This window comes from Balearica regulorum, chromosome 10, assembly GCF_011004875.1.
Source record: "Balearica regulorum gibbericeps isolate bBalReg1 chromosome 10, bBalReg1.pri, whole genome shotgun sequence".
NCBI lineage: Eukaryota > Metazoa > Chordata > Aves > Gruiformes > Gruidae > Balearica > Balearica regulorum.
The window spans coordinates 3058624-3077458 of NC_046193.1; the positions used below are offsets into that span (position 1 = coordinate 3058624).

The 18835-nt window shown below is 38.2% G+C and overlaps 1 protein-coding gene across 7 annotated transcripts in view; it reads right to left on the reverse strand.

Annotated features, from left to right (window-relative positions):
• Positions 1–17026, reverse strand: part of ATG7 (autophagy related 7) — a 114736-nt gene extending 97710 nt beyond the window's left edge. Inside the window, exons 1-13 of one of the 7 annotated variants that reach the window (XM_075762760.1) lie at positions 16471–16625; positions 15303–15362; positions 12837–13047; positions 12554–12608; positions 10731–10848; positions 9195–9272; positions 8499–8615; positions 7257–7406; positions 4966–5054; positions 4338–4459; positions 3221–3311; positions 1609–1753; positions 804–962 (exon numbers count right to left, since the gene is read on the reverse strand). In XM_075762760.1, coding sequence (XP_075618875.1) covers positions 804–962; positions 1609–1753; positions 3221–3311; positions 4338–4459; positions 4966–5054; positions 7257–7406; positions 8499–8615; positions 9195–9272; positions 10731–10848; positions 12554–12608; positions 12837–13014 — 1302 coding nt within the window. In that variant the 5' untranslated portion in view covers positions 13015–13047; positions 15303–15362; positions 16471–16625. Of the gene's footprint in view, positions 1–803; positions 963–1608; positions 1754–3220; positions 3312–4337; positions 4460–4965; positions 5055–7256; positions 7407–8498; positions 8616–9194; positions 9273–10730; positions 10849–12553; positions 12609–12836; positions 13048–15302; positions 15363–16463; positions 16627–17004 lie in introns of those variants that run through there. The other 6 variants (XM_075762759.1, XM_075762764.1, XM_075762765.1 and 3 more) reach the window with 6 other exon arrangements.
• Between the last annotated feature and the right edge of the window lie 1809 nt (positions 17027–18835).

Consider the following 18835-nt stretch of genomic DNA (forward strand, 5'->3'; position numbering starts at 1 on the left):
AGGCCAACATGGATATCTTCTCCAGGCTGCTATGAACTACTTCCCTTTCCTGGATCTGATTCAGTTTGCTTAGTTCTTGAAGAAAACAAAAGCAGACAAGAAGATTCTCTTACATCATCCTAATACTCTGTATGACACTTATACGCAAAGCAAGTTTCTAATCAATACTTGCTGCTATTAAGTTATGGCAAAACCAACAGAAAAATCAACTTTCAGTTTTAGAAGTAAAATTTTTTTCTCTTACTTGTACTACACTACTGATCATTCGTAGAACAATATTTCCATCTACAGCAACCTTGAGAACATTAGATCATTTCATTCCAACAGCAGCATAACCAGTTAATCTGCTTCTCACGTAGAAAATCGGCTTAAATTAAGATTGCAAATTTTGGGCGTAAAACATAACAGGGAATCTCAACAATATATTTATTACTTCCTTCAAGATCTTCTGCTCCCGTAATAGACAACTAATATGTATAAACTCACATTTAAGAGCAGAGTGGAAAAACACAGTATTAAAAGCAGCCACTACTGAAAGTTCCTTAAGACATACTAGACAGAAAAATGAGCTACAAGAGGATTCAGATGATCCTTAATTATATTTCACTATTACAAATATTGTCTCAAAGTTTAACAGGTACGGAGTCTTGAAGTAAAACATTTACAGATTTGTCAGTAACCATTGTAACACCTGTGTAGTATTTTTCCCCACTCATAATAATGCTTAATTAGTAGAACTTGGAATTAAGTCACTGGTTCTCTTCCAAGGCACATACTAACACATTTTTAAATACTGATCTTACCACTCCTGGGAAGATTTTCTGCACCCTGTCTGCTGCTGCAAGTGCTTTAGGCTTCCCACCACTAAGACAGTCTTCAAATTCATACAGTGGCTGTCGTACTGGGTTGGAGTAGGAGATCTTTGCATTGTCCACAAACGTAATCTTCCTGACTCCCCAACCCTAAACAAAAACATAACTTAAGTAATGATAAGTACAATGGGCTTAGCCATATACTTTTAAGTAATGCCAGAAAATCAAGACGACTTATGTCCAATTTTTCTAGAAAGATCAAGCTACAAAAGCTTCTGAAGCTATTCACAGCAAGAACCTTGTACTTGCACTGAATTAAGAGAACGTAACATTTGGTCTGTCCAAATATATCTTTTAGCAGTAATCCCTCAAAACCCTACTGAATTCAGCGGGATGTGGTAAACATCCCTGAATGTAAGTATCAGCACAGTTACTTACTTCAAGTTCTTCACTGTGAATTTGATCACTTTAGCTTGATAATTATTTGTTCTACAAATTCTTGATCAATCTTTTAATGTAAATTCTTTACTGTAAATTCAAAACAAATTATTATTGTGCTAAAGGTCTCTTACTACCTGCTATTCTACTATAGGCAGAACTTCAAGCTATTTCCATTGGCTACAGATCTTACCTCTTCCCTGCAATTTATAACATCTACTAACATGTATTACATGTACATCAAAACAGAGGAATACAACTTTTCTCTTAAGCGCCATGGCAGCTGCTAAAAAAAAAAAAAATCATATGGAATTTATGAGAAACAGCAGATTATTTTTAAGATTAAGTCACAACTTACCATCAAAGTCCTTGCAACACTACAACCCAGTGTACCAGCTCCTAGCAGCAAACACTTGGCAGACACAATTTTTTCCAAATCAAGAGTAGGCACCAACCGCCAGCACATCAATTTCAAATTAAGATCCACTGATGATTCTGCTAACCTATACCATGAAATAAATAGCAACACACCTCTGAATATTCTTGTATTTCTCCAACAATTACTTGTAATTAAATTACTTGTAATAAAATTACTTTTATTTCAGCTGAAGAAGTTCAATACTTTTTTTTTTTTTTTTAAGGAGAGAAAGAATTCAGTAATTGAACATACAGGAAAAACAAAGTCCCACAAGCATACTTCCATCTAATAACACAGTGCATCACAAGGGGATTGGAAAAAAAATGGGTTTCTGCATCCAGCTACATCTATCCTCAACATGAAGTATTACACTTGCCCTCTAAGGAATGGAGTCAGTTCTTTGTGGAAGGTTTAGAAGGAAAATGAGGTAGGAAATCCATACTCAACCTAATGTCAGATTTTTGTATTCATCAGAACACAGGATGTTAAAACTCTCATCGAGTCAGGCCATCGCAAATCATCCATAGAGTAATAACTGGCACAGGAAAATGTCAGAAGAAAAAAAAAAATCCATCCAGAGCATGACTATCTCATTCACTCTCCTGTTTTCTCTTTCCAAAGGAGTATATTGCTTCACACAGAACAGTAATGCTTATCCCTCTACTTCCTTGCACACAACTCCTTAAAATTCATTTGCCTTTCTTGTCTTCAAATCAGATACACATATAAGTTCTCAGATTCCTGAGTTTCATTCCCTTATACATCATAAACGTAATTTTTGCAGTATTTCAGTAAATTTTTGTCAAATGAGGATTTAATTGCCAAGGCTGGCATATTACCAACAGTCTCTAAGGGAAATAACAGAAATTAGCATGCATACAAGTAAAGAAGGTCAAGTTACATTTACTTAGAGAATCAGATGAACCTTCTCTAATGTCTATGAACATACTCTGAATTGCATTTTTATTGCAAGATAAAAATGGCTTAGCTTGATAGCTAAAATATGTTAACCTAAATCATTAGATCAACGCTCTCCTACAGTGTTGCAAAGCCAAGAACACACACGTAGTCAGTGAAAGCAGATGAGCCAATAGGCTGTTTTCAATCCACTGCCCATACATTACGTGCAGAACGATAAAAACTACTAAGTCATGTTTCCTGAGCTCTTTCCTGTCACACCCTAACAATTCCAAAAGGCTGAACTTTTCTCCACGCTTATTTTTGTTACATTTAACAACTTGCAGGTTATAGAATTCAATGAAAACCACAGGCCTGTAACATCATGACCTACATTCCACTCAGTTTTAAATGTAATGCATTTGAAATTTTAAGCTAAGAGTCAAAAGTTGCAAACACTCCTGCTGCATGCAGTCCACTCTGCTCTACTAAGGTCCTGACCTCCAATAGGACTGTCCAAAGTACATACAGTATATGTGACACTGTATATTCTCACCTAACAGAGACAAATAGTCCTCGCATTTCACATTTCAATTTGCTATGGCTTGAGCCCAATTACAGAAAACTACAGAAATTTAAAAGATAATAAACAAACCTTTTCGGATCCATGCATTCACTGAGATTCACCATCCTTGGACCCATGCCTCCCTTTTGGTTTTTCTCCCATCCAACAGCTTTTGGACAATCTGTTTGGCATATGAAAATAAAATTACAAAAAGGAATAAAGAATGAAAGCCTTAATATCACAGGATAGAAAAAAGAAATTCTGTTGGATTTAACCTTGTTGGAATAAACCAAATTCTAAGCCTGTAAGTAAATAATCTGTATCTTAACGACCTAGTATACATTGCTATGCAAATTTTGCTGTTTTACATCCAAGTGCTTCTTGGAGAAGTGCTTTACTCTCAGGTGTCTGATGTGCTGCTTTTGCCTGTTCAGCTTGCTTCAAACCTAGGACAGAGATGGCATCAAGCCTCTGGATCTTTAATGTAAGACAGACTGCTAAGTTCAGAACTCAGCAAATTCATAATTCAGAGCTCAGTAAATTATGCCAAGTTCAAGCACTTCTTCATGTTTCCTAGACCCAATCTGTAAATTCAGTGGAGAATTACATATCCTAATTATATAATAATTAAACAATTCACAACAGTGATACGTAAAGTATTCAGAACTTCTTGAGTGAGGTAAAGAAATTTTGTGATACTATCCTGTACACAGAAATTAAGTCTGAGTTTATGTTTTAACAAGTTTATTGCTTTAAAATACATCTGCCTTCCTCAATATGGGATTGAGGAAACAATTACACTCTGTAGCAGGCTTCTGCCATTTTGAAAATAGAAAGTTTGCATCACAAATTCACTATCACAAGCTTTTTTTCTAACTAAGAGACTACGTATAAATTTAACAAGGAAAAAAGAGACTCCTTGCTAATTGCTTGGTTTTTGTTTTCCAGATGACACCAGGAGGACTTTTTTTTTAAAAAATTTGAAACATGATTTAAGGAGGAAAAAATTTAAAAAGAATATGCTCTCTTCTTTCTTTTCTGAAGAAGGAACCATTTCCTTTATAGACATTTAAGGGAAATATAAACAATTTAAAATAAGTTAGCATAAGCAATAATTTGGTAGTATTTATTTTTTCCATCTTCACAGTGATTGAGGAGTGAGAAGAAAAAAAACTGAAAATAATTTCATTTTTTTAAAATGGATTACCTGGGCCAAGGGCTCTCTCTGGAAGTTTTATTTCAAAGATAATGCTGTGTGTTATGTCTCTCACCCCTTGCATGGTCCTATCTCTGAAGCAGAGCACTTCAACTGACTGGAGAATACTGCCCCTGCCATTTAAAAAAAAAGATAGAGAGACCCAATTTTCTACAATACTTTAAATGATACTTTTTTCCAAATGCCAGAGTTTAAAACTACGTCCTGTCTTCCCAACTTCTACCCAACAAAAAATTCAAGAAGGTACACTACAAGAAAACCTAAGCGTATTTAATTTTCAAAACTTAGGTCTGCTATTACTTGGCACTAATTAATTATATAAAATCATAGAATACTTTAAACAAGATTTGAAACAGCTAGAGGGTATTGGCAGGGTCTGAAGCGTGTATTTCCATGTACATGCATGCCTGTGAGGATTAGGAATAATAGGAACTTGTGACTGACAGAAGTAAAAAAACAGAGTAATATGCAAAATCAGAATCATTGAAGGCGAGTCATGTCAAGGTTAACAGTTAAATCTCAGGTAGGTGATACGAGTAAAGTGCCACGGGGAGAAAATGCCTAACTTGATATCAATAAACCAATAAATAATCTTTGTGGGAAAGAATAAAATAGATACCATTTGTGGGCTGCCAGGATCAGGAAATTTCTCAGTGGCCATCCTGGATAGTGGGATAAATTACATGGATCATAAACTCCAACTGTCACCTGCAAATAAAATCGCTCTAAATGAGAAGTCATCTATCCATACTGATATTCAGTTCACAGTAAAAGTCATCTGGCATTTTTAAAATAAGATTTCTGGTCAGAGAAGGCTTACACACACATTTTATACATTTACAAATGTTTAATACATGGTCACACTAGATTTCAGTCAAGCATTTGCCGGGGCTTTGAGATTTGTTCAGTTTAGCGTCTTTATGGACATTCACTTTTCACTACACTATGTGCAGCACCTTCCTCACCCTCCTTAAACACACCATTATGAGAAGCCAAACAACTGAAGCCTTGCTCTCAAAACAAAATTCTGTATTGATTTTGGGATGATCAAAAAATAAAAGGGGACAGGACAGTGAGACATCGAGTCAAAGGAAAAAACAAAAATCATTTGTAAAACCAACCTTCAAGACAGCATCTAAATAAAGGAACTGGACATTCCGTCTCATGTTCAAGCAATGTAATACCATGGTCATAATTCATGCATCTAAACTAGGAACTTGCTTCACAGTCAATGCAGAATCAAAATGCATCCAGAGATTAGAAAGTTGCCACTGCCTACCTTTAGTTATGCTGAAAATCTGAACTCGGCCACCACTACTGATACCTGTGTCTCTCATATCTACGGATCTCTTTTCTCCTGCTTCTTTGCCTACAGACAGGCTTAGAGTGTCAGCTCTACCACATCAGGGAGGTGTCCCTAGCCTGAAATGCAGATGAGCCAACCCAGTGGATGCGGACAGGAGAAACAGGGGCCCACTCCGCATCCCTCCTCCCAGCCATACACTGCTGCTGCTTTGCCACTGCTGACTCAAGCAGGCATAAGACCCCTAGTAAGCTGATTCAATTTCATCAACTAGCAGAAAATTAACTCAGCAACAGCAAAACCACATTCTTCTTTCAGGGGAGCAAGTTTATTTGGCTCATTGAAACTCTACAGGCAGCACTGATGCAATAAATCTTACCCGACAGGTCTAAAAGTTTGGCACTTCCCTCCAAAGTGAATGTTAATGAAGAAATATATTCCAGATGATTACAGATTTCTCTTATATTGAGAATGTCCCTATCTAATTAAGTATACTCCTATCTGTGACCCATTATTGTAGTTAGACTATCATTTAAAATCTCAACCTTCACATTCCTATTTTACAAAGAACAACTGCGGACCTAGGTTTTAATTTCAGAAAAACAAATTTGGAAAAGCAAAAACATAATTGAAGATCAAGTATTATAAAACAGAACTAAATTACTTCTATAAGGTGTGACAAGACCTCCTTAAAAAAAAAAGTCTTTTCACACTTATAAGCGCTTCACCATAACTCAGTTTTGTTCCCTAACACTTCAGTGACATGCAAGATTTTAAAAAGTTTGAATTTCACCAAAAATACAGTAAAGCATTCAGAAGGCCTAGCAAAGTTTAGCAGCTGAGCAACATGATCCAAACCAGAATTCAATGTTCACAAACACAAGTCAACCAAGCCAGTCAACTCTTGCTGTGATGACATCTGCTTCATGTATCATTATAATTCTTCCCTAACTGAAAGCAATGGCAGTACTCACTTTACACTCACAGACATACATGATCTCTGCATTTAACAAGAAGATATAGCCCAGCTTCTTCTGGTGCACAACCCATCGGTCTTCCAAAATTACAAGGCATTTACCTTGAACATTCTTCAGATACAGATTCCCAGCAATTTTTATCCAAAGCTTTCATGTTATAACATGTACATGTGGCAAAACACACATTGAAAGTTGAAAAATCAACTCCCATAACTCTGATTACTGTTACCACAACCAACAAATATAAAAAGTATTGAGTACCAATTTTTAGTACACAAACAATAAAAGAAGTGTTTTGCATTATTATGGCATTGTAGGTAAAGTAGTTGGAAAACTGTAATTGTTATGCTGTTTCACAAACTTATGTCGTTTCTGCTTTGATAATGAGGAAATCAGAGCATGAAGTACTTTGTTTTCAAGCTGACCATCAATCTGATGTAACTGGGCTTTTGCATAAGAACTAGAGCCGCTTAACTCAGCACAAAAATCAATCCGAGTTGCTGGTCTTCAGCTATTCACCCAGGCTATTCATTGGCTAACCATTGTGCCCAGCTCAGTATTACAGACATTTTGAAACCATTTGTAAATTAAACATTTGCAGGCTATAAAAAGATGTAAAATTCTCATTACCTTTCCCCCTTGGTCTTGGAAGAAACCATCCCACTTTTTTGGTAGAGATATCACAACAGAATTGTCATGATACTTGATTAAAAAATAAGGCAAGGCTGTAACACCCTCTTCCTGGCAAAGTTCATCATATGCCTTCTGAAGTGCTTGAATCTAAAAGCAAAAAACCAACTGTAACCAATAGTTCTAACAATCTCATACAGAACCACAGAAAGTGTTTTAGCATTTGGAAAGGCTCACCCAAATAATCTTAGAATATAGCATATTCAGAAGTTTTAAAGCCCACTGTGACCACAATAACAGATCAAAAAATCGGTTGCTAAAATAGCATTTGTCAATGCAAATTTTAAATGGGGGCATTTCTATTGCTGCTGCAAACTGATCTCTACCAATAGATATTAAAACAAGATAAAAATCTCATTCTGATAGTCACAGCAACTTTATAACAAAACAAATCTGTCCCTCTATTATTAGCAAAAGAACAGAGCCCCATTCAATATATTTTGTTAAACGTATTTTCAGTGTTTAGTTGAAACTCTGTCTTTGGATCATCACAGGTATTTTTACACTATTTATTACTACAGAACTAATGAGGGTCTTCTGAGAAGGGAACTAAACATTTTCACTGGAAAAAAAACAAAACCTGTTTTTCATTGATTATTATGCCATTAAAAAGCCATTCAAGGTTTTGCATTAACTCCTGTCAAAGCAAAAAGGAACATGGGCAACTTGACTTATTTTGTTCTTTTGCATTCTAATATGAAAGAAACTACAAAAAACTGTTAACTTTTCTCCTAAAAAAATAATCTTCCCTATCCAGTTCTTTTTCTTGTCCAATCATGCATTTTATTAACAATTTTGTAAACTGCTAATGATTTAGCTCTCCCAGGGGATGCCCCCTTTAAAAATGTTTCATTAAAATATAACGAGTTTCAAAAACATAGCTATATATTCAATAAGCTGTATATAAAAATTAAAATGAACATAGCCACCTCTTCAATAATTGTTTGCCACATCTGCATCTAAATAAATAAAGCTGAAGTGATGTTAAGCTGAGAGATTTTATACAGCAACAACAACAAAAAAAAGAGGTAAACAAAAAACCCACATGGCAATAAAAAAGTGAAGATTTTAAGAAGTTAGATTCTCAAATTAATTCAGGATGCACTAACAAAAATCTTACAGTTTACAGCCCAGAAAACTGCTTAGTGCTACAGACTTTGTAACATTTAGTATGTTGAATACCTGATTTAATGGGAATCTATCACCAAGACACACCGGTTTATGAATTATATGTATTCCATCAGGGAAGCAGAGAGCAGGGTAGCAAAACCAGTAATAAAAATGATACTTTTTTAAATCCTAGAAAAACAATTTTTGAAAAATTAGATAACAAACATGTAAATCAAAGTAAATTACAGTTTGGAATACTAATTGTAATTGATGGTTGATGATACTAACCACAATTCTCTTTCCTTCACAAGGCATTGCGTCATGATTTTAGAAAATAATGAAAAAAATACTAGAAGACTTCCCTTCTCTGTATATGTTTCTATTTAAGATTTAAACAGACAATGTGTGTACAATACTTCAGTTTTTGTTAGCTGGAACATTATTTATAAAAACATTCAATTTGTTAAACATGGAACAGTTGCTTTACTTTTACTCATTTCTATAAGACCACCAGATAATCTTATACATTTGTAGAAAAGAATACAAGATGCTACCAGCACTTTTTAAAGAATACATACTCAAATATTTTATATCTGTACATGAGAATGGCTTATTAGTTTTTTTAAAATATTTTCAGACATTTTAAGATGTCTGAGAACAATCATGATAACAATATGCTAATTCTAACACGGTATTTCTCCTAAAAAGGAACTATTTCATCATTTCCACTACAATGCTCTATGTATGAGACACATTATCATTACTCACTGCAAAGGTCAGCAGCAGAAACCTGTTCAAGAGCATAGGGTTTTCAAGAGCAGCTCCAGATTTTATTGATTCCCATATCTGTCATTGATTGTGGGGACAAGAAGAGAAAGGGTAGAGAAACAAAAGGTAGCTTGAGAACAGTTGCAGAAATCTAATTCTTCCAGCTACCTTAAAAATACTGAAATTAACACTCCCAGTAATCCACGGTGATCTTTTCCTAACTGATCTCACCCATACTATCATCTATGCTAAAATGATTCTAAAGGTAGATATGCACTCTCTAACACAAAAAATATGGAAGCTGGGGAACAAGAGGAGCATTTGTTCATGAATCAGATATGGAGCATCGAACGAAACAAAACAAACATCAGCAGCAACAGTCCCTCGTGTACATGAGCTATTAACACTAGCACAAGATGGAACATACTGTGATATTAATATAGGCTTTTATTGCACTCCCATCTCTTTCATTCACATGGTCAATAGGTACTAGAGATGTGAATAAGCTACTAGGAAATTTGACCAAAAAAAATGGAGACAAGCAAGAGGGCAGTAAACTGCATGTTGGTGAGAAATGAAGCTATAATACTTGTATGAGGCATACTTCTTTGACCTTTGTCTTAAAAAAAAAAAAAAAAAAAAAAAAAAAAAAAAAAAAACAACACAAGAGCGAACAAAGCATTCTGACATTTCCAGTTTCCCTAAAGGTAGATATTGCATCATACCTACCACTGGCAGGGAAGCACTAGGCCTGGAACACAAAAAATTCATAGCACTGAGTGAAGATAACGCTTGAAAACTTTGTTACTCAAGGCCAGCAGGCAGACAGTCAATTTAATTACAGGAATCAAGGACTGGTCAAAGTGAAGCATCTCAAAAAGAAAAAGGTTGCACTAGCTTGATTTCCACTTCTCCAAGCTGTGACATTTAATTTAGTTTCAGTGCGAGCAGACTAGCCCCTTCCTTTGACAGCCATCTTTTTCTTGCTTTATCTCAGTCTTCTAGCTGTTGTGCAGCTTCCCCATCACCGTCACACAGATGTATTGCAATAATCTAACGATTGTACCAAGCACTTGCTGGTTTCTGGGCATCAAGACAAATTTTAAAAGTGTTGTCTACAGGACTCAAGTCACTGGCAGCTCCAGTAGCGCTGTTCAGCTTAAAACATGGCCTAGTAGAACACTGAATTCAGTCCTCCAAGAGTAACTAGCTACTTTCTACTCTCTTGCAAAGAACAGTAAAAACCAAAGATCAAACCTGTGAGTGTTTAAGAGGCATTTGGACAATGCCCTTAATAATATGCTTTAACTTTTGGTCAGCCCTGAAGTGGTCAGGCAGGTGGAACAGATGATTGTTATAGGTCTGTCCCAACTGAAATATTCTATGCTATTCCTTCCAAAATAAGTTAAATCCTGAGGCAAATATATGGGTAAGTATGGACAGTATCTCCAATATTTGGGGCAGAGACTACAAAGCACCTCACTAGCTATTTCAAAACCCTTTCTCTCTACCAGTTGATTTGATTTTTAATTTTACCTCATTTGCTTCTTTTTCCAGAAGAGATTTCTTATCACAGGACTTGAAAGTCTCAAAAGTGTTGGTATTATACAACGTTCCGAAAGCAGGACAGCAACGCGCTGGAATTGAAGCATTCCTGAATAAAAGAAAGAAATCTCTGGGAACTGGATACTAATACCTTTAATATGATCAGCAGCAGTAATCCTATGGTGTAAGGTTGCCCTGAAACTGTTAAATGATGAGGCACAGTAATAAAAGTTAATGATAGTTCTAATTAAAACATTTTTATGATTGTAATGCTTTATTGAATATGGATTGGTATAAGAACCTGTGCAAACACACATCTATATTATGACTTCAAAATTACATCAGGCATCTGTATTATGTCTAGCAAGGTGGCATTACATCATAGACTGAAGATTTTCAAAATCTATTCAACTATAAACTATCCATGACAAATGTCATTTTCACTAACAAAAAATTAAGATTGAACTTTAGATGTCAATATTTCATTCACATGAAGAGTTACTCAGTTCAAATTTTATGTTTAAAAGACATCCCAAAGGAAGCCTAAACCAGACAAAAGATTGAGTAGTTTTTATAGTTTGTAACATCATCAGCTGGATAAGCTGTTGTTTGTGAACAACGGTATATAATTTTTTCCCCTTTTTGAATGTAAATTAGGTTAAAAAATTACAATATTCCCTGATTTATTTCACTGACTCCTTTCACATCATTGTCTTAAACTGATGTTTCTGACCACTAAAACTCAAATACAACAAATGTTTAAGCTACATAATAAATACACATGACGTAGCTTCCAAAAATTTTTATATCTAAAAAGGAACTCTTCATGATCATCTAAACTGACTATCTAAAGCACAGAAACAGAAGCACAGAAAATTACTACAGCTGAAGGAGTAATTAAGCACTGCATAAATGGACTTCTCATAATTTTATTTTTGTCATAATATTTGAGAGATCAAATACCTGGGCACCATCTGTTTTTTCCTAATCTGAAAATCCTGTTCCCAATATCACAGCTTTCTTCCAACTGCACTTTGCTGCATACGCTTTCAGTATCATACTTAAAAGTTCTTACATAAGAATTAATGGAATGTCTTATTATTAGCTTAAAATGCACACAGCCTCACTAGGCTCCTAACATTCTCACCAAGCAAGCTAGAGAAAGTCACTTCTGCGATTTACAACTCTAATTCACCCATTTAAAACAAACAAGACACTAACTATGAAGATACCTGGTCCTATGCTACTAACGGGCATTTGCTGGAAAGGAAAAGCATGTGGAAAAAATATTTCCCCTCTCATTTTTGCTGTGTACAGAGCAGCTTTGGTTTACCTTTCACTTTGAGGGTAAAGGCAAAAGTACAAAATTCCAGTCATAAAGGTTAAATACTTTGGAAGATATTATAATGTAACAACTAGGGACTGTAAAAACTCTTTTGAGATCTTAACTCTAAGGATGAATCCTCAGCAAATAAAAATATAAGGGAGAATTTGACCAGAAGTCAGATGACTGAAATATCCTCCCTTACACGGAAGAGACAAAGAAATGGGGAAAAAATGGTATTTTATATAAACATATATACAAACAGTGAGTGAATTTGAGACTTAACAGCTTCAGATGAATATACTACCTCAGACACAGGGAGCCAATGCTTGTGACTCAAAGCAGACTCTCTACTGTCATAAAGTTCATGAAAACATGTATTTATTTTCATGTGGAATTTGCCCAAGTAATATTATATATCAAAGCGTTACTTTTATGCAAGGAAAGTGTCTTCCCATATGAATTAAGGTAAACCACAGTACGTACTTACATATCAAAGGCACTAAACTCCAAAGTCAAGCGAGCTGGCAAACCCAAAGGATCACCTGGACAAAAAGCAGCAACATGCCTCTTTTAAACTGCAATACATAGATTAGTTTGCCTCTTTCTGTTAATGAAAGTTATAAATTACCCACAGACACACCAGAATTCACAGCTCACCCAGCTGTGTCTTCTAATGTTTCAGCAAAATACCTAAAATACATTACACAAATGCTTAGATGAACGACAAGAGAAACCCAAACTACTAAGCAAGATGTTCAATTTCTACCTACCATTGTAGTAGTATCCTTTGATAACTTTTGGGGTCTCGTCCAATCGGTACTCATTGAGCTTCTTCTGGGTTAGTTCGTGCCAGAATCCTGCATCCAAGGCACTACTGAAGGGAGCAAACTGCAGCTTCGAGATTCCAGGATCTACAGGATGGTGCACCTCATTACTGGCAGTTGCCATGATTTTAGTTAATGGTCGCTGTGAAACAGAATTCTGTAAAAGCAGATATACCTGATAAGTATATACTCAATTGACCATATTACCCATGACTACACAAAGTTCTACTTCAGCTAGGCGGAACAGTCCCCTTGCTTACATTAGCAGCAGCATTCGCTTCACCATGAGGTGATTCAGCTCAATCTGTTTATTTTCTTGAAAACTCATCAAATAAAAGTGTTGCCCTCAAGAATCTCCTTTACTTACTGTTAGTATTCCTCATTCCCGTCTATACCTAAACATATTAAGATGCAAGTTTCAGACACGCAGTCCATGACACAGAGCATTCAAATATACACCTAGGAGAGGGAAGGTCCTCCTATTACACATTCCATTCTGTCTTTGACTATCTAGCTAAGATAAGCATAAATGTTGCAAAACAAGGATTTGTTACATAGCAAAAAAAAAATTTTAAAATATTAGTTTTAAAACTCCTCACAAAGATATGAGCATATGCTACTTACTGCAACACATCCATGTACCAAGCTAGTAACTGCTGTTTTCTATGTCCAGAAGGGAGATCAACAGCTATTGATTTAGGTTTTGCTCACAATGCTTATCAAATCAATCATTTGAACTCAAATACTCTTGAAATGATTCCTTCAATTAACTAATTTTAAAAAACTAGATGTTTTAATTCACACAACATACCACGTGATTGCCTTTTGTTACTGATCCTGCATAATACCCACTACCTTTACACATAGAGCGATGGTAGGTAGGATTTTACATACAGAAAAGTCAAAATAAGGTTCCTGGCACAGCTATATTACCTGACACAAATCTAAATAGATGCACTACAGTTTTTCTGTACTGCAGCTTGGATTGAATCGAACAGTTCCAAAATTATTGTCCTGTGAAGTCACTCGTGCAACAAAACAGAGCTTACATGCTTTTCTTTCATGCTTTTTTGAACAGGGGGAAGGGAACCACAGGTAGTTTTAATTTCTTAATGAACTGCCAAATAGCCAGCTCTTCTCTGAGAGAATTTCTCAATTGTGTCAAAGTTAATCTGAGAAAGACAGTTATGCTTTTCCTTACACAATACTTCCTTAAACAAAGTCTTCAGTGTACTCCAGCTATGCCTTCTATGTCCAGTTTATACAGCTTATCTCCTTCTACTGCAAATGATTTCTTTACTTGCTGGTAAGTTGTGGAATGTGGTTTTTGGGGTATAGGTTTGAGGTTTTCCATATTTTTCATGGTGAAAGCTAAACGTTTCAGTTCTATCGTAACGTCTTGTTTTAACTGGCATATTGCAAACATGCTATTCTTATTTTTTTAAACAGCAGCTGGAATTTCTGGTAGTGTGAACTTTGATAGCTTACTTGAAACACCTCTCAAATCTCTTTTTATTAACACAAAAAGATCAGTCAGTTTCTTGAAACTTTGCAAGTACTAGAACTACAAACAGCAGAACTGCATGGAATTTTCTGAACATTTTTTAAAACCTTTTTTTCTGTGTGTAAGATTTAGAAGTAGTAACACAAATCAGCAAATATTTAACTTTTACTACTACATAGGTCTTAAGCATCACAAATTTTTTTGGTTTGCAACTAAACGTCACAGAAAGTTTATCATAAAACAAGCAAACAATTGTGCATCATGTAGATGCTAGAAAGAAAAGTCAGACTGCATGGTACTTGATGCCAAGGCTTCCATAATAAAACTTCTATTCAGAGATTCAACAGCTGTCTAGTCAATATTAATCCATTAAATTCACTGTCTCCTTTTTTTCAGAAGCTTGGGAAGGTAAGATTTAACACTTTAATAAAAATTAGTAACAAAAAGCAACACAAAGTTGTTACTTTCCTTGCCAGACAAGCTCTATTATAACTAAAAGTTTACTCTTTTTGAATTTTCTTCATGCCTTTTTTTTTCAACTTTTCGGACAGGTAAAGTTTTCCTTTTGCTCCCCTTCGCCCATAAGTACATGACATATCCAACACTAAAGTGTATTGTCAAATATTTTAAATGACCAAGAAGCCAACTGACAGTACCTAGCAGTCAGTACCCAAGTAATACACACTGAAAATACCAGCCTAAAAACATCCACTTGGAATGAATTTTAACACCCTACTTATTTTCATTATTACTATACCTAAAGAGTTATTATAAAACTAAAGGAATAAAAACAGGGGGTCTCACTATCCTTATGCACGTGCAAACAGAGTAGCATATACAGTCACCTCTGATGTACTGACACTTTTAAAAATATGCTTTAACGCACTTTGATGTAAATATTCACTTACATGTTTTCTTAATGCAAGATCAGTAAGCCAAGGTGAATTTGTGCAACAATTTTTAGAATACTGAAATAAAAGATGAAAAATATACATTTTGTACAACTTGCATACAGAAATTCATATACAGTCTCTAACAGTAATAACAGTCACTACAAAAATGTAATAAATAAACTATATATATATCCAAAACTTTAAATGTGGAACAAACCCCAAGTTTCAAAAAGGACTCAGTTGAAAAACGCGTTTGAAGTGAAAAGATTTACCAGTGTACTTTAGACACTCCTACGTTCTACGATCGGTAGGAAATTTCAGGAACATCATCAGCAGGGATAACCCAAAGTACAGATGCACTATCACTAGCCTCAGTTCTAGCAATCGCTCTTACACATGCAGGCCTTTAAAACTGATCTAATGGAGGAATATATTAAGTGAAAAACACACCAGGCCTCTTAATACTATTTGTCTTCCCCTTGACAGACGTAACTAATCTGCTGTAAAACTATGATTAGCAGTTTAATAGCACTTAAAACTACCATAAATTTACATGTTTTAAATCAAATTCACATAACCCCCTAAAATCTAGTTTTTCTACAGAACTTTTTATTCTGCAGTCCAGAGTCGAGTATTTTGAAGACCTCCTCTGTATCAAGGTGACAAAGGAAATCACTATTTCCTACCACTACACTTTCAGGAAAAGCTGCCTCTTGGCTAGTGTCCGTTATCAAGCCCAGTTCCAGGGCAGGGAAAGGCTGCCCTGTTTCTCCTAACATCGCTGACAGAACAAGGCCGCCTTTGGCGCCGGAGCCAGGCTGCTCCGCAATCTCCCCCCTCAGAGCGGGGCAGGCGCTGCTCCCGGCCCGCCGCCGCCGCCTCCCGCTCCTCAGGGCGGCTCAGGACCGGCCGCACCACACGAAGCGGCCCCCGCCCGCCTCTCCGTGACTGGAGCCCCAGCTCCTGCACCAAGGCTCTCCCGCCCAGGAGCCCGCGGCGGGCCGGCCCCAGCGACCCGGGACACACCGACCTCGAGGGGGGGGAGCGAAGCGGGAACCCGAAGGCAGCAGGGACTTGGAGGGGGGAGAGGGGGGGGAGGGGGGAGAGGGGGGAGAGGGGGGCGGGCGGGCGAGCCGCCCTCAGCGCCCCCTGAGCGCAACCGGCACGCGCACGGACCGCTCACCAGCTACACCGCGCTTTACTTCCTGCATTGCCTGCTGGCACGGCCGAGTGACGTCATCCTGCCTCCGCCGCGTGACCGGGGGGGGCCGGCGCGAGGCCGCGGCCGTTACGCACGCGCCGCGGGTCGGTTGGCTCTGCCTGAGGGGGAGCGGGACCGTTCCGTCAGATCAGACCCTCTCCCTCTCCCTCTCCCTCTCCCTCTCCTCTCCTCTCCTCTCCTCTCCCCTCCCCTCTCCTCTCCTCTCCCCTCCCCTCTCCTCTCCTCTCCCCTCCCCTCTCCTCTCCTCTCCCCTCCCCTCCTCTCCCCTCCCCTCTCCTCTCCTCTCCCCTCCCCTCCCCTCCCCTCTCCTCTCCTCTCCTCTCCTCTCCTCTCCCCTCCCCCCCTCCCCCTCCCCCTCCCCCTCCCCCTCCCCCTCCCTCTCCCTCTCCCTCTCCCTCTCCCTCTCCCTCTCCTGTCAGGCGGGGCCGCCCGCCAGCCCGGGGAGCCCCTCCCCGGAGCCCGCGCTGGCAGAGAGTTCGACTCCTACGGACTTACCTCAGCGCCCCGCCTGCCCCCGCCGAGCTCTGGGGTGGCGACAGGGCGCGGTGCGTGGAGGTGACGCTCCCCGGCACCAGCTGCAGGCCAGCTCGCCCCCGCCTCCACAGGCTGCAGTCGTGTGTAAAGAGTGTGCGAATAGACGGGCAAGTATGAGGTACACTCACTTGGCCGCTCAGGGCGGTGGAAAATTAAGTGATACGAACTAAAACCTGCCTTTTCCTCCGCTGGGGTGGTGACTGCTGTGTGAATCTGCACGAGGATGCTCCGGTTTGAATATGGTCCCGATGTTTTAGTGAAAAAGTATTCAGGGATTCAGCATGAGCGAGCAACGCATCCCTCAGCTGTGAGAAATAACCGTGTTGGGGCTGGGTTGTGAAAACATAGAGAGTCAAGTGTGACTGTTTCCCTCTATTCAGCAGGCCTGTGGCTGCACCTGGAGTTACATGTCCAGTTTTGTGTCCCCCTCCAACTTCCCTCCTCAGTGCAAGATCACAAACTGACAGAAGAGGGTCACTTAAATGGTCTGAGGGCTGGAGCATATGACAGGAAAAACTGGGAGGGCTGGATTTGCTTCCTGTGGAGAAAACCAGGCTAATGGATATTTAATGAAAGTCTTGCGTACCCTAAAGTAGAGAAGATGGAGGCAAATTCTTCTCAGAGTTGCACAGCAAAAAGCGGGAAGGGCACATGTCAAAACAAGGAAAACACCGAATGAATATGTAGAGGAAAAAACTGCCTAATGTGGCTGGTTAAGGAGTAGGTTCCCAGAGAGATGCTGTAATCTCCATCCTTGGGAACTTCACTGCACAAGCCTCTGAGCAGCATGATCTCACTTTGATATTAGCTCTGCTTTGAGCTAGAGGTTGGTCTAGATGGCATCCAGAAGTCCCTTCCAACCTAAATTTTTTCATGAGTCTGTATTGACTTTTGCAGATCCAGAACACAAATTGTTTTCTACAAAACAGCATTACCTCTTTAGATAGTTTATGTCATTTGCCTATCAGGGAGAGCAAATTTGCAAGAGCTGCCTTCTATTTTGGAGCACACGATACTGCTGCAACACCCATATTGTAGAAACTGCCAGCAAAATTGGAAGCAAGTGTCAGGGGAAAAGCAGCCAGTCAGATAAGCATGGGTAAGGTCACATAAAGACAATTGTTCAGGCAGCATTAGGGGAAATTTTCATTGCTGCTAATTATGTGAATTTAGATCTGATGTTTGGATAGAGGACCTTGCTGTGGAGCGTGGGCAAATAGACCTTCCAGGAATTTCACAAATAAAACTGTAATAAACTTGGGAAGTTTGCTATAGATGCACGTCCTGGTTTGGGCTGAGATAGAGTTAATTTTCTTTCTAGTAGTGTGTATAGTGCTGTGTTTCAGATTCATATGAGAATACCTTGAACCTAACTGCATTACGTCAGTAAAATTCTATAATTCCTCATTCTGCATGGCACTCACTTTATTAGTATAGGTAGTACCTTTACTCTGTGGGACACTTCATAACTCAGTGCTGCAGCTTATTTCCCCAAGGCTGGGAAAGATTTTATTTTTTCCACTTTTTGGTCTCCATATTCTCTCTTTACATGAAATATAAAGGGAACATTGATGGCATCTCATCAAAATAGCTGGAATGTTGTTACCCAGTCTCCATAGAACTATAACCCAGCTTAGATTCATAGTCTTTGAACAGTTCCAGTTTCATAATGTGGTTTATGAAACAGCTGTCAGCACATAACATAGGTCATGAGAAATAATACCAATACAGGGCAGAGGGACACTCTTCTATGACCCCGCACCCCCATATTATCTTTACATGTCATACCTGA